Source organism: Hoplias malabaricus, unplaced genomic scaffold (genome assembly GCF_029633855.1).
Source record: "Hoplias malabaricus isolate fHopMal1 unplaced genomic scaffold, fHopMal1.hap1 scaffold_543, whole genome shotgun sequence".
NCBI lineage: Eukaryota > Metazoa > Chordata > Actinopteri > Characiformes > Erythrinidae > Hoplias > Hoplias malabaricus.
In genome coordinates, this window is record NW_027100816.1 from 1 (window position 1) to 15,604 (window position 15,604).

General features: G+C 39.8%; 1 protein-coding gene across 1 annotated transcript; it reads right to left on the reverse strand.

Annotated features, from left to right (window-relative positions):
- Window positions 1-2,928: 2,928 nt before the first annotated feature.
- On the reverse strand, window positions 2,929-13,706 carry LOC136681712 (AT-rich interactive domain-containing protein 1A-like). Its single transcript, XM_066658693.1, has 7 exons — window positions 12,446-13,706; window positions 6,397-6,591; window positions 5,571-6,164; window positions 5,071-5,184; window positions 3,517-3,757; window positions 3,276-3,368; window positions 2,929-3,194 (listed from the first exon to the last, which is right to left on the reverse strand). Exons 1-7 carry the CDS (start codon window positions 13,343-13,345, stop codon window positions 2,992-2,994), a joined length of 2,340 nt encoding a protein of 779 aa, XP_066514790.1. The 5' UTR covers window positions 13,346-13,706; the 3' UTR covers window positions 2,929-2,991.
- Window positions 13,707-15,604: the final 1,898 nt, after the last annotated feature.

Below are 15,604 nucleotides of genomic sequence, written 5' to 3' on the forward strand. Positions count from 1 at the left end.
TCCAAAATATGGAGGTCCCCCTATGTAACAAGCCTGTACTGACTTGTTACAACCTTATACTCATCATGATGCATGATAGATGCATGCATTCTGATTGAGTCAGTTTGTCAAAGTACATATGAAAGGTAACTTTGTTAATCAGATCGTGAATTATAGCAATAAAGCAGGCGATCATAACTTTTTGCTCACCAGCACAAAAGAGTAGACAAAGAAAAGACAGACTCAAACTCACTGTGCATCTGTAGTTTTCTGCTGCTGTTCAGACTACAGTATACATTTTAACTGTCTGTAAGCTGATGGAATTGGCAGCAACACCATTGCAACAGCAACACTGGATAGTGACTATGGTGAAAAAGCACATCACTAAAGGCTTTTTCTATCCTTCTTAAAGAACAGATAGGCAGAATGACAGATTTACATGATATATGCTGCCAAATATTTAAATAAATAAATAAACAACCTTAGTCCCAACTCCAGACAACATTGTATTTCTTCCATCCTTAACTGTATAAGCATGCACTTTCTTCCCATTTCTTAACCCAGTTCATCTTCCAATATATTCCAATTAAGTCAAGCCCAATTCCACTCACTGGTTAGGCATCCCCCAATTACACAATGCCATTACACTTGAGCGTAAAGTGTAGCACTTGCTTAAGATGAGACCTTTTTGTCCCTTTAAATTTCATCAAAATATCAGACTACTAAATGCCAATTCTGTTATGTCAGCTAACAGACACCTGCATCGGCTAGCATCCTACTAGGTGATAGGTAGGGGGTGGACATTTCCACTCAATCCACCCAGAGAACAGGTGAAAAGAATGGGAAAGAAATAGCACACTTATGCGTTTATGCAAGTGGGCTCCTTTACCAACAACAAAAACATCATACTTGTGAGACAATTCATTATTTACTCATTATGTACTCACATGATGCCGCTACTGGCTGAGGCAAATGATTTAGGCACATGTGCACATGCAAAAAGACGCATGGAATCTGATCTGGTAGTTCACATTCAGGTCGTATACCCAAAATTCAAATATGCATTTGACACCAGGACTTTACCCAGAACATTTACTAAGGCTTGAGGAGTATAACGTCCAAGTCAGCACATGTGAGAACAGCGCGGGAAACGTACCGGAGTTTCTCCTGCACGCACTATACAAGAACTGTTCACCACGCCTAAAGCACGTGTTTCATCTCCTGCTGCGAGTGCGTGCGTGCCTGAAGCAGAAAATCTGCTGTGAGCTGCATGTGTGAACGACCACTCCATGACATCTCCAGACCCAAAACTACAGAGATTTTCTAGAAATTCTTGTTCATGTGGGAAAGGAAATCCTAGGAAATCTAGGAAGACATATAAAAGTGACTTAAACCTGATTAGTTATCTCCACACAGCCATGAAAAGATCAGGTTTTTGATATGACAGTGAGGGAGAGGGGGGAGAGAAAAAAGTCAGATGAGAATCTCTTCAGCCTGGTAATGTGAACACCAGAGTAACAGGCATTATCTGTAGATAACGAGAGGTATCAGCAAATGGTGCTGCTTCTTGGAAAGAATTTCAACCACAACCATACAGAATAAATTTTGTTTTATATCCACCAGAGCCATAGAGAGAGAAAAAGTTGCGTCAACTCCAATGGATCAATTATTTTCTACAGCAATGGCAAATCATAGAGCCTCTAAACAGTTCCTAGAAGTTAGCAGCAGACACTAGCAGTGCCATAGAGTTTCACTAGAGCAGACTCGTGTGATGCACATTTAAACTTTACGGAACTAAATTTTATATTATCAGCACATCTATATCCAATTAACAAGTGTGTTAAAGCATGCTTGTGGATTTTCCCACTAAATTAGTAGATCTGTAAAGAGTTAATCAGGGTATAGGACTAAGTAAAGTAAGCATAACAACAAACAGCCTGGAAATACCTTCTCATGTCATTTTATGATTTATTCAGTTGGGAAATTAGAGAAGAATTATTCTAGCGTGATGTTTGTCTGGGGAAGTATTTGTTAAATGTAACTGAGCGAGTGACTGTAGAGTTGTGAGTGGAGGTGAAATATATTCTGCAAACGAATCTAAGCTAAAGTCACAACAATAAGGGACAACTGTTTTTGTGATTATGTAGAATACAACGTAATTCGTATCTGAGACTTTTAATCAGTAAAGAAAAAACACCTTCTTCCTGCACCTCAAGTCTCAGCACTAGTTTTTGTCTTGTCCCTTTATAATAAAGCAGTAAGCTTCCCAACGGTGTGTTCTTGCCTGAAATGTGCAGGTGTTTCAACATTACTTTACATATTTTATTTGTTGTTGTAATCAATAGTAACGTAAAAGGCACTTCACTCTACTGAACTGAAACCGCCACTATTTATGTTTGTGGTTTTTTGCTCTTTAGAAATGTATTAATTGTGGTGAAGTGTATTTTTAATAGCAGATTTCTACAAAAAGGCTCCGCTTTCTGTCCAATCTGATATCATAGGCTTTACATTAGTTTTTAAGATTAGGTCCATATAGGATTACTGAACCCACCATGATGTGTTAGAAAACTAATCTTAAATGTTTTATGTATATATCAACAACATGAATATGCATGTAACTGGGATAATATAGTCTAAAATATACCTACGAGGCAAGTACATTTTCTAAACTAATCCTGTATTAGTTTTTTCTTTTTTATTATAAGCATATATGTAACCACATACACAGGATGATGTGCTGTAGAAATATAGAAATATTGTAAATCAATGCATTTATTGAACACAAAAACATGCAATGACAAAAACTAAGGGTTTTTTTTTCAACTGCATGTGGAAACTGAAGTCAAAGACACCAAAGTCCTCAGACAGTCACCCAGAGTGGGACTACCCTGTGTGTTATTATATTATAAATAAAATAAAGAAATAAAAACCTCCAGGGCTGCATGTTGAAGAATGATGATGACGTTGACGATTTTATGCCCTTTCAATTAAAGTGTATTTCAACAATTATATTCATACTGTGCCCCGCATTTTCAATTTCTCACCTTGCGGGCCATACTGGCCACCCTGAGGCCCGTAGCTGCCCATTGAATTATTCTGCTGATAAGGCCCCATCCCACCATGCATCTGACCTCCAGAAGACTGACGAGGAGACAGAGCAGAGCCAGACTGAGGTGAGCCGTAAGGTGCCATTTGTGGGTTCCTTTGCATAAATCCTGGTAAAAAAAAAAAAAAAAAAAAAAATTAGAACAGAACCAATAAAATTGTAAGGAGGACATTTAAACACTCAGTTTTACCTCTTTCCTGGCCCATACCACTGGGCTGATTCATAGCAGGGTGCATGATGCCATCAGACTGACCACTAGGGGGGCGAGGAGGCATCTGGTTTCCTATTATTTATACATTTAAAAAAAAAATTAAAAAATCATCATGTGATATCTTCTGGAAGTATAAGCACTTGTCAGCAAGCATAAACTCAGAGACAATGTAAAATTTGCTTGCATAAATAAATAAATAAGATGCATGCATGCATATTACCTGGCATGGCAGCTGGAGAGAGGGGTCCAGAGCGGGACGCTGTGGCACTGGCAGGTGAGCCGACAGGGGAGGGAGAAGGGCCACGGATGCCTGGCAGATGAGGGGAGGTGTGGGGGGAGAAGGGGGACTGTGCTGGGTTGCTCTGTTCTCCCTGACTGCTGGACACTCCAGATGTGCTGACACCAGGACTGAGGGCTCCCTCTGTCCCTGTGGGCAGGTCGTCAATAGAGCCTGACAGGTCCTGCAGAAGGGAAGGCAGATGGAGAAAATCAGAGGTAAAAACCAAAGACATATCTCACCAGGATCATACACTGAAATGCAAGCATTGCTTAAGTCTAAATTGAGGGCCATCTGATGTCATCACAGAAATCCTAGTCCATTTGAAGCTAAACATGGTCTCCTTTGTCGAGACGTGTATCTCTGCAGACTGGGGACCAGCAAGTGGGTGGTACAACCTTACCCTAAACCTATCCCTAAATGTAGCAAACTCCTATTGAGTGTTCACTAGTGCCTCTTTTACACAGGAACTCGAGTTCCTAGAGAAACTCCAGAGTTTCAGAAAGTAAAACTCATGCTTTTCGTATGGAGTGGCACATGTGCGACGCGTGTAGAAGAAAGTCCAGAACATTTCCAGTTCTGTTCTCACATGCACCAACTCTGACTTCACCCAGAGTCTTTACGAGGGTCCTAGGAGTATAAGGTCCTGTTAACATCCAGAAGGAATGTTGCAGGTGATTGCATTCACACATACAGCTCCACCGGGTAAACTCCAGAACATTTATAGATTACTGTGCATGTTTGAAAGAGGTATAGGTAATGGCTTTTGCTGATTAAAACATTTAGCCTACATACTCAACAGTTAACAGTCCTTAACCTGTAATTCTCTATATGTGCCACTGCATGTTTAACAAATCAAAAGTAGAAAGGAAACATTTTCTTTCCTCCTGAGAAATTAAAATGAAATATCAATACATCCATGAAAGCCAAGACAACACATTTCATAAACATTACAAAAAGTTGCGTCAACTTTACTTTTACTCATTACAACTTCTAGTTAAAGTATGACACTGGTACTGTTTCTGCTGGCCCACAGACACCAACTCCAACCAACACACTGGCCTTATTTATCTCATCTGGAAAAGTGTGCGCGCGCCGCGGGGGGTGGGGGGGGGGGGGGTGGCGACCCAGTGGTTGCTATGGTTACAACAGTTAACTGCACATATGCTGACTCAGCGCAGACAAGCCTGTCCATCTGTCTAAGATTGAGGAGGTCAAAGCATCCACTGTCACTGTAGCATTGAAGACTCAAAACAAGTAAACAAAGTATTTTCACAGGCCCCGTATCCTGGGTTCTAAAACAGAATAGTAATAAAATAATTATATTAATGATGAAAAAGAAAATATCAAATGAAAATGTAATTAGGAATAGCCCTGGCTTACAGAGCAGTTCATGAGAAAATTAGTTATACGGCATGTTTTTTAATTTACAAAATTACACACTTAAAAATGTGCATGTGCCTCAGAATCAGCAGGTGAAGAAGACAGCACACTCACAGGTAAACTGGAAGGCCTGCCCTGCATGTCCTCAGAGCTGCTCTTGGAGGAGGCCACAGGTTGACTGGAGGAAGGAGCACTGGACTGGGAACTGAATGGCTCCTGGGAAATCTCCTGCAGTACACAAAAGCATTGTGAACATGTTGATAATTATGGGGAATAAAATACATCTATAGATGTCACTAAGTCGCACAGTCATACCACTCTTTGATCACCACCGTTTAGTTATATATTATGAAGTTCCAAACTTGTACAATCCAGCAAATAGTAGCTGCTCTTTAAACTGTGCAGAAGTCTAGGACATGTTCAATTCATACATATCAGTATTTTTTTCTGAAGCTACAATTAAGCAGGCATAAAAAAGAGCACCCTCAGAGAAAAATCTTATGAAAAAGCAACAGGGCCAAGTTGTTAAACAAACAGTTGTGCCCATCCCCAATTACCACAAACAGATACTTTTTGTTACACTCTGCATAAAATGATTAAAACCTGCACATTACCTGAGCAGGAGGAAACCGCTGGTAAGAAGATTGTTGCTGCTGCTGTGAAGCATTCTGTGGGTATGATGTGGGCTGTCCCTGTGGCATCTGGCCATGTCCTGTAGGCTGCTGGGAGGCAGGAGTGGGGGCTTGTGGAGGTTGCTGTGTGGGGGTCTGTTGAGGGCCCTGATTCGCAGGATAGCTGGGCTGAGCCTGTGACACTGGTGGAGCCTGGGACCCACCCTGTTGCTGAGGCTGGGACGGTGGCACATGTTGCTGTGGGTAGGGTGACTGACTGGACTGTGGGGCAGTAGGCTGAGAGTATGGAGTCTGGGACTGGGAAGGACCCTGTGGAGGGCCTGACATAGGCCCCTGGGACTGCTGGGGCATGTGGGGCTGTTGGTAGGGCGAACCACCCTGTCCATGTGGGGCAGAGGACTGTGAAGGGTGAGGCTGCTGGGAATATGGTCCCTGGCTCCCTGGCTGGCCTGGAGGAGGTTGAGGATATGGTGACTGCTGTTGACCAGAGAGAGGACCCTGGCCCTGCTGACTATAATAAGGCTGCTGCCCCTGTTGTCCATATCCGCCTGGTCCCTGCTGTCCATATGATGCCATCTGCATAAAGAAGGTGCATGAGGCTCATAAAATTTGATTCAGATTAAAAAATAATAATGACTGAAAAACACAGTGAGTTTGAGAAGACCGTTACTAGCAAAGACAAGATGTGTCTATAGTCCTCAAGTTAAGGAAACTAAATATATAAATATACGTTTGTGAAAATACAAACAAAAATTATTGCACAGTGTATTTGTCCATTTTAACACATTTAGCAAAAAAAAACGCTGACCTGTTGGCCATACTGCATGCGACCTTGCATGCCCATAGGGTATCTCTGAGGACCAGGAGGTCCATAGCCCTGGCCTGGATATGCAGGTCCCTGCTGGGGCCCTGGAGGCCCTTGGTGGGGCTGCTGTGAGTAAGGGCTGCCTGCTCCATACGGCTGACCTCGAATTTTGCCAATCTGATCCATAGAAGCAGGAGTCTGCAATATAGGTTTATAACATTAGAAATCAGCAAATGTGTGAATATTTTAACTCAAGACTACCAATAGCATCAACAGTACCTACAATCTTAATTTGCTTAATAGCTATAGATGACTTCAGTGAGAAATCTCCTGAAAACAATATTTGGGGGAGAAAGGGGAGGGGGTTTAATATATATCTTATACAGTTACTGTACTACCAAGCTGTAAAACAAGCTACATGTAATGGAAGCACTTCATATCAGCATCAATACTGATCAGGCCACAACTCTCAAATCTAACACTAAAACACAGAAATAAACTGCAAGCGTTCTATTTAAGGTTCATTAATCATTCATTTTTACACACATCTCCCATTACCATAGCTGTATCTTCCTGCTGATGATCCTAGTCCAATATCAATGTTTCTAATCCCTGCCATCTCTAACACAAATGGTCATCTATGACTAGTTAGCATCATATTCTTACAGAATTCTAACATGCAATATACCCTTTCATTTCTGAACATGGCCTGTTAAATAATACATTGTGTCTTGAATGTTCCAATGTGTCCTGGTACTAAATGTGTCCTGGTACTAAATTATGTTTTATTAGACATTTCTGCATGTTGATAATGAGTAAAGCAGTATTACAAATAAACTGTGATCACAATAAGAAGTTTGCATGAGAAGGGGCAGTAGAAATATTCTGTTTCTCACGGTTATTAACCCGCATGTTACCTTTTTTCTTCCTTAGTTAAGGAAGTCGGGAGTGCTATATATAACTCATTTCAAATGGAAGGCAGTCTGCCGAATATTTAACACATCCCAGCTGTACTTCTGTTTGAGACTGAGCCAAGCTGCCTTTTCCTTTTTTTAATAAAAAGGAGGCAATCTTGGCACTCAATGAATGACAGAAGCCACAGCAGTATAAACAGAGAGGCCCAGAATCCTGTGAACAATCTGACGTATAGTTTACGCATACATGCATGTATCAGGAAAGGCATCCATTTAAAAAGGCATCCAAGAATTTTCCTTCTAAAATTAAGACAGGTACATTTTATCATTTACTATTTAAAAATGCTCAGAAACATTTCATAGATTCATAGTTTGGCATGATTTATCAGAAAGCCTAAGTCATAAAACAAAACTAAGAGTTAGGTAAACTCATCTAGTATTTCCACCTGAAAATAAGCAAATGCGTGAGGATATGGTGGCATTTGGACTTTAGTATCACTGATGTCATGTGAGGATGATTAGTTCTAAAACAGCAGTCAAAATCAACCCAAAAATATTCAACATAATTCCATCATAGGAATTGGACTCAAAAAACATTTTATATTCATGTAAAATTAATGTTTACTGTTCTTTACCTATAAAAATATGGATATTTTAGTAAAACAATTATGAGGTCTTTAAAGACCGTATTGCAGGTGTGATAAGCCCACTGCATAAGGGGTAAGCATTTACATTTAATCTCAGACTTTTAGAACCTCAAATAAAATATGGCACTGGAATAGATGAGTATTTTTAATATCCTCTTTTCAGTAATATAGGACTTCAAGGATGTTGCTTTATACAACACTAATATTACAGAGCATTCTAGGAAACAGTTTCTAAAATTTCACAATTCTTTTGTATGTATTCAGGTAAACACAGACAAATATTGATGCATATCACCCCAAGATTATTCTTTATTTTTTCCCCAAAACTAATTCACCCATTAACCTGAATAAACTTGAGAAACACATTTATAACAACGATCTGGCCAAAAATAAGCTGACCACAAATGTCATGGCACAGCGAAGATACACAGATTTAGATTTCTCAGTTTTACATTAGAGCTACAAGGCTAATGTAGCTAACAAGTAGTTAAATTTATACTCCAGCAATTATCATTTAACTTTTTTACCCACCTAAATATCACACTTTCCTCAAATTGCATTATTATTTTAAGCAATTTCAATTACTCTCTGTGGTTTCTAAATCTGTGAGTCAGAAAACCTGTAGCAAGTTAGATTAACTTATACCTCAGCAAATATTTTGGTACAAACATGCACAAACAGCAATCAGATTGTGGTAGGAGATCATACTGTACATTACTTTAAAAGCAAGTTAAATTATAGTATAGCTCTAATTTTATTAGCACACAACTGTTTAATTTAAATATTCAGCTAGTTTTCTGAAAGTTTTATATAAAGGTGAAATATTTAGCTTCACTGTGTTTTGAGGCAAACTCAAAACAACTTAGTTGTTTTGAGTACCAAAGAGTAAAATATAAGCCTAAATTTTTGCCAAATTATATCAGGACACGTTCCTCTCTCAACAATGTGATGTTATAATTCCTAGACATTAATTACATTACACTTATGTGAAGGAAAAATGTGTCAAATGTACAATATACAATACTTAAGCCATTTCACAACCAGAACACATTAGCCCAGACAACTAGGACAACCAATATTTTCAGTTCTATTCTAGGTTCTACTCTACTCTTCAGTTTCTACTCTAAAACAAATACTTTGTAATTACAAAATGCAAGACTTATATTAATGACAATAATTGGGAGTCTACAGACATCCACATTTGTTTACTGATACAAGTAGCTTTGATTTAACTCCAGACCTGACAGAAGGCCTCCTTTTGGTAAACAAATTGTAGTTTTAAGTGGCCGAGCCAAAGCAGCTCTTGACATTTTCCAGTGTCCAAATGGAAAAATAAAATAAATAAAAGCAGCACATGGCTAATCTGCATAAGATAAAGCAAAGGCTCCCTTGGCAGGAGACGCTGCTGGACTAGCTCTTTGATTGGCTGTGGGGGATGGGTTGGATACTGGAGCTCCAACAGATGAACTGAGGGCAGGGAGGACACCACATACACACCAGAGAGACTGCACTGATAAACACAAACCACAGCTTCAAAAACACCAACAGTGTTTATGCCCATTAATCAATATTCAATGGTATCTGTATGGTGTCAGTTCTGAATGGCATTAGGGAAAAGTAAACAAATTAAATAATTCCAAGTCATCACTAAACAACTGTAAATTAAGTGTATGTAGTAACAGTCTGATGCCATAATAAAAATCTACAAATAGGTTCTCAAGCCCTGGATGAAGATCTGATTTATGTGAAAGGCTGCCAGTCTCTAAAAACCTGACAGAGAATGAGCTTTGTGAAAGCTGTTTTGTTTTTTAACTAATTTAACTAGTTTTGAGTACTAATAATTCGATGTAATCTGGTATACACAAATTAATCATTTTAAGATTAATTTTAGAAGAGAAAATCAATAATTATAATATTTTGTATATTTATTTCCAGAAAACAAAAAAGCTATATACCTGATAATCTCTGCTATGCATAGGCAATCAATTTAATGAATATATTTACGGATCAAGTCATCAAAACACCATGTTACTACACTGGTACAAGTGGCATCATTTATTAAAACTTTAATCAGTATGAATGACTTTAATAAAATGTTACATGCAACAAATTATGTATTTAGTGTTACTGATGATGATGATAATAATAATAATGTTCTTGGGAAAAAACGCTGCAGTTTAACTTACAAAGAAGAATTATAATTATAGCCAAACACTGGATGATATGTTTTTAATGGATGTACTGATGAATCGACAGAACTGGACAATATCAATAAAGCAGCGCATGTGAATTTGGTCTAAATGTCTATTTTGTATGAAACATCACATACATCCCTTACTAAAATTATTTTTTTAAATCATGATTCTGGAAATATTTATATAAAATGATTTACAGAACCAAAACCAGCCACTGTACTGTTAAAACTCTGAATGATTACAATCTTAAAACACCTGATAACATGGGTAGAGAAATTTTATATAAATTAATTTAATTAAAACAAAATTAATAATCACTTAATAATCACTTCTGTAGGGTAAATGAAGAAACTAATGCAATCAAAATAAATGTTAATATTGCATTCAAGTTAATGGCTATATATTGTTTGTTTATAACGTAAACTTAAGATGAGGGTCATCAAAAAAAATATACATAGAAAATGATGCTCTAGTCCAAGAATCAGCCGGCTCAGCTGAGTGCAATAATCTAATCTCAATCAAAATGCAATGAAAACTGCAGAATCAGAAAGTGATCACTTTAAAAACTGACTGTTGATTATGCTCATATAATACAGCACTTATTATACACCCCTATAATGGCACTGCAAAAAGCCATGACATTCCTAAGAGCAATATGAAAGGAGGAAGGGGGGAGAAAAAAAAATAATAATTAAAAAAAAAACAAAAAAACAGGAATTTCCACTGCATGTTGTACAAGTAAATCAGATGTTCATCAAACCCACCATTCGTTGATATTCCAGCAAATTATTCATGCATATGGTCAGACAACTGAAAGTGTGTGGCTAAAATCATGCATGTTACACTAAAACTGCAATGTCATACAGCCCCTGGCTTTTTGTGTTTTAACAAAAAGTTTAGATGCCATTAGACAATATCTGGACTTAGGGCATCAGAGGATAGAGAAGAAAGGTTAGGGTTTGTAAATTTTTTTATATGACTTATTGCCTTACAACACATCACCTGTTAATATGCAACATATCAAGCTATCCATGTTTATGCTTTTTATTCTCCAATAAACAGTTTCTGGTAAAGTCTACACAATATACAAATACATGCATTATTCAAAAACTAGCCATAATTACAGCAGTAAGTCAGATGGTCATTTAAAAAAAAAAAATAAAATAACCAGACTGCACTTGCAGACACACTGACAGATACCAACAGATCAGTTCTGCACTTCCTTAGTACTGAACGAATAAGCTGGAAAAAACAGGTTGCATCAAAAAAAAATATGCAAATGTACATTTAATTAACAACATTATATAAAATAAATCAAAGAATATGCATACTTTCGTTTAAATGTGAGGATAGGAGCAACATTAACTAATCAGGAATTGTTTCAGCGTTACATCATATGCAATTATAAATGGCCAAGAGCAGAGGATGAAGAGCCAATCAGATTTCGGCTCGCATGTCAACCCAAGACCAACTGTCTCCTGCCTTTGACAGGAGGATTTTACCTCCACAATTCAAATCCCACAGCAAAGCAATCTGCGCTTACTCAAATCACTTGGCTTGCGTTTACAAACAGAGGCAAACTAATACCATCCAGCCATGCCTATAAACGCCTCAACCATCGCCTTTTTTACTGCTAAATCGACCATTCTGGGCACACGGTGACACTATATTCCAATTCTATCAATCAGGAACCTATATTAACATGCAAAATAATGTCTGTAGTGTGATCGTACTGTTAGGCAGCAACCGTAACTGCCGTTACGAAACGAGCAAGTCCTTCAAACAACATAGGCGTGAAACGTCCACTAACCTGACCCAAAATAAACACGTTTAGCCAAATTTGACCAACTGACACGTGGAATAACGTTATCTCTCAGATAACCAGTGCACAATAGTCTTCTTAAAGCACAGCTTCTAAATTTAACGGCGAAAAGGCGATGAGCTAGCCAAACCCTCTGCTAACATTAATTACGTTACGTTTAAGCCGCCTGCTGCTAGAAAAAAAGGGGTTTCGCATTTTTCGCGCTTTTTACACACATCCTGTGCTTACTTTATTCCTTCAGTGGAGTGCAGTGGTCATCTTTATATGAAATAAACAGCTACTGAAATAATTAACCCGCCACTATTCCACTAAAATAAGCAGTGTTAAATGAAGTGGAGTGTGGAAAACCAAGGAGGCAGCCATTTTAGAGTATCTCTGTAGGGCAGACAATAGCTAGCCTAGCGTGCACGTTCAGACCAAAACCAAGCACAGAAAAACCCATGGTTTGAGAAATAAGAAAGAAGGGCAGTGTACCTGGTTTCTGCCGAGGGTCTGCCCGGTGTTTCCCGGGCTCATGGGAGGCGGGTGATGGCTCCTTTGTTGCCAACTCTGATGGCCCCCTCCGTACTGGCCGCCGCTGCCCATATCGGCCGGCCCCTTGTTAGCGCCCTCCTGGCTGTTGTAGTCACCCTGGGGGTAGTTAGTGTAGCCCCTGTTGGAGCTCGGCGAGGTCAGAAGCTGGTTCAGTGTTGGGGTGGAAGTGGGCTGTGGGTTTCCCATCGCGTACCGCTGATTATTGTAGGAAGCGGCCATAGCAGCAGATCCTCCCGCCGGCTGTGACTTAGGCGCCGGGGCCGCGGGGTTGCGCGGCGAGTTGAGGCCGTAGCCTTGGCCCGGGTAAGGTGCCCGACTAGGGAAAGGCCCGTAGCTGTTGAAGTGGTGGTTGGGGAAACCGTGTTCATGAGAATTTGCCTGATACGGGTCCATCATGCTGCTCGATAGCGCGCCTGGCCCCGCTGCAGCTGCCATGCCAGGGCTTTGTTGTCCGCCATGTTGATGAAAAGGGGCCCGTCCATAGAGTTGACTGTAGCCGTAAGACGGCGGCGGAAAACCGGACGCGTGATGGTGCACCATCCCCGGGTGGCTGTTCCCGTCCGGTCCAGTGCCATCATTTTGAGTATTATTCACTCGAGAAGGATTCCCGTTCCCGTTCTTCATCTCCGACTCCCCTCCTCCTCCTCCCCCTGCATTTCCAGCCTCGGCCCGGTCGTGCAGCTCCCCGCGGCCCGGAGATCCACTCTCTGATCCCGGCTCCTTATTTTCCTGCTGCTTCTCCCCCGGTACCGACTCCTCCTTTGGGTCCCGATCCGGTTTTTTTAGCTCTGAAGGCGGGCTGGTGTTGAGAGAGGCAGCGCTGGCGACCTGAGCGGCCATGATAACGTTAACGTTACCCCCCTCTCTCTCTCTCCCTCTCTCGGCGAGTGCAGTCCACAATCAAACGCTCAACATTGAATGTAAATAACTTACAACAGTTTTACAACAATTCAGTCGCGTCCCGACTCATCGCCTCCTCCTCCCCTCTCTCTCACCGGACCGAACCGGGCCGCACAATCCGCGCGGCACCGCACAATAACGTGTTCGTGAACTGAGGTCCCGGCGGTGAATTTAACCGACACAGAAATTGTGGGGGGTTCTCTAACAGAACTAGACTACAGCGGAGGAACGGATCACACCAGCACGAGGCTCATACAGCCATTTTACCGAGATAGGCTGGAGCCTCGCAAACACGGCCTGGACTCTGATCAGAGCGCGGAACGGACTCGGCTGGGGGTGGTTTTGGGGAGGAAGGCGCGCGGGGGGGAGGGGGGGGGTATTGACGTTGCATAACAACAAGTAAAGCAAGATACAATTTGGCATATAACCATTTCATATATAATTTTTACATTCAGTATGAAGAGACTGGATTAGAACCTTTTTTTCTAACCGTAGCACTACCCTGAAGATTGGCATTGTTCACTTTTGCTTTGTTGCCTCAAATTACTGTGGCATTATCATATCATCAAGCTGGAATTAAAGTGTATTTCACCAAGTGTGGTACACACACATTTTCTAAGTCAACAAACACACGTTATAATTCATATATTAAAGTGATTAATATATTTCACAGACGACAATATATATTCCAGAAAATAAGATAAAAATGAACAAAATGAGAAAAATAAAAATATGAGAGTTGATATAAAAGAAAAGAGATTTAAAAAAGGATAAATATGTAAAAATGTGCAGGGGCTGCGGAGTCATATAACAACGGTTATTTTAAATATATTACCAGATGATCTGAATATTTATACAAATGAACATTTGCTTATTTGTGCAAATAAGCATTATGTAGATAAAGTAATGGGGTGGGGTATGTACAATCACTTTGCTGTCTTAGAAAATGAATATACCGCATATAAAACAAATACGAGGACCAAATCTCTGATCATTCTGTGGTGTCGGAGGAAAAACTGTAGAAAAACTAGAGTGAAGGAGAGCTTTGCTTGAGAAAGGCAGAGGAAGAGGCAGAAGCAATGAGGGCTGGTGGTGGTGGTGGTGGGCCGGGCTAGTCTGCAAGCAGGAAGTGAAAATGGAAAAAAAAAGAGAGAGAGAGAGAGAGAGGGAGGGAGAGGGTGAGAAGAAAATCAGATAAACCACGGCAAGCGGTTGAAAGGCAGAATACATTATCATCACAAAATAACCTCTATCTATTTATACTGTGGTTCAGCTTGGACCCTGAAAGAAATGGAGACTGGATCTCACGGGAGAAAATATTTCTCTTTAGAAGAATAACATGGTCTCTTGTTCCTCACATCTCTCCCCACCCCCCTCTCAGCTCTCTCCTCTCCCTGCCTGGCTCTCTCTAGCTGAAGCCTTGCTGCTTGCAAAAGAAGCACAACTCTGGTGCTGAGCATGGGGGATGGGCAGCGCACAGCAGCTTTAATGCAGTGCGGAGCTGCTAGGAGCCTGCTGCTGGCCTACTCCTCCTGCCTTGGCCTGTGAAGGAGGGAGATACCTTCATATTTTTCTGTAACACTTGAGAGCTACATTTTCAGATTAGATTTAAATAGTTTAATTCATCACATTCACATATATTTAAATATTTTGCACAACTATGAAAATTATAATTGTGGAATAATAACCTTCAGTTCAACCCAACATATATCTGAAACGTTTTTATACATAAATACTACACTTTTGTTACAGGAAATCTGAACTTGTATAATTTTCTATACCACATAAGCATGTGAAGAGGACAGAAAAATAGCAGAAAATTGAGGGGATAATCGGCTATAAATATATACTTTTTGGACTGCTGCACTTAGAGGAAAAATACATTCTTTAATTTACATGCTTTATGTTACGTAAAATATTAATCCACATTCTTTTGCTTTGAGTCTCATTAAATGAATGTTTACCTGCAATTTAACATCATTTTATCATTGTATATAACATCAACACTCACAAGCATTTTTATCTCTTTGTCTTGGAAACAATGGGTTCTTGTATTTCAGATCATAGGAAATTCTGATTTCAAATACACTTTATTAAACAGAAGTTTACATATTTGAATATATGCATACCTTCTTTTTTGTTGGTGATGTGAAATGTAATATGAATATGGTAAAGTATTTATCCATGTTCTGTTGCTTT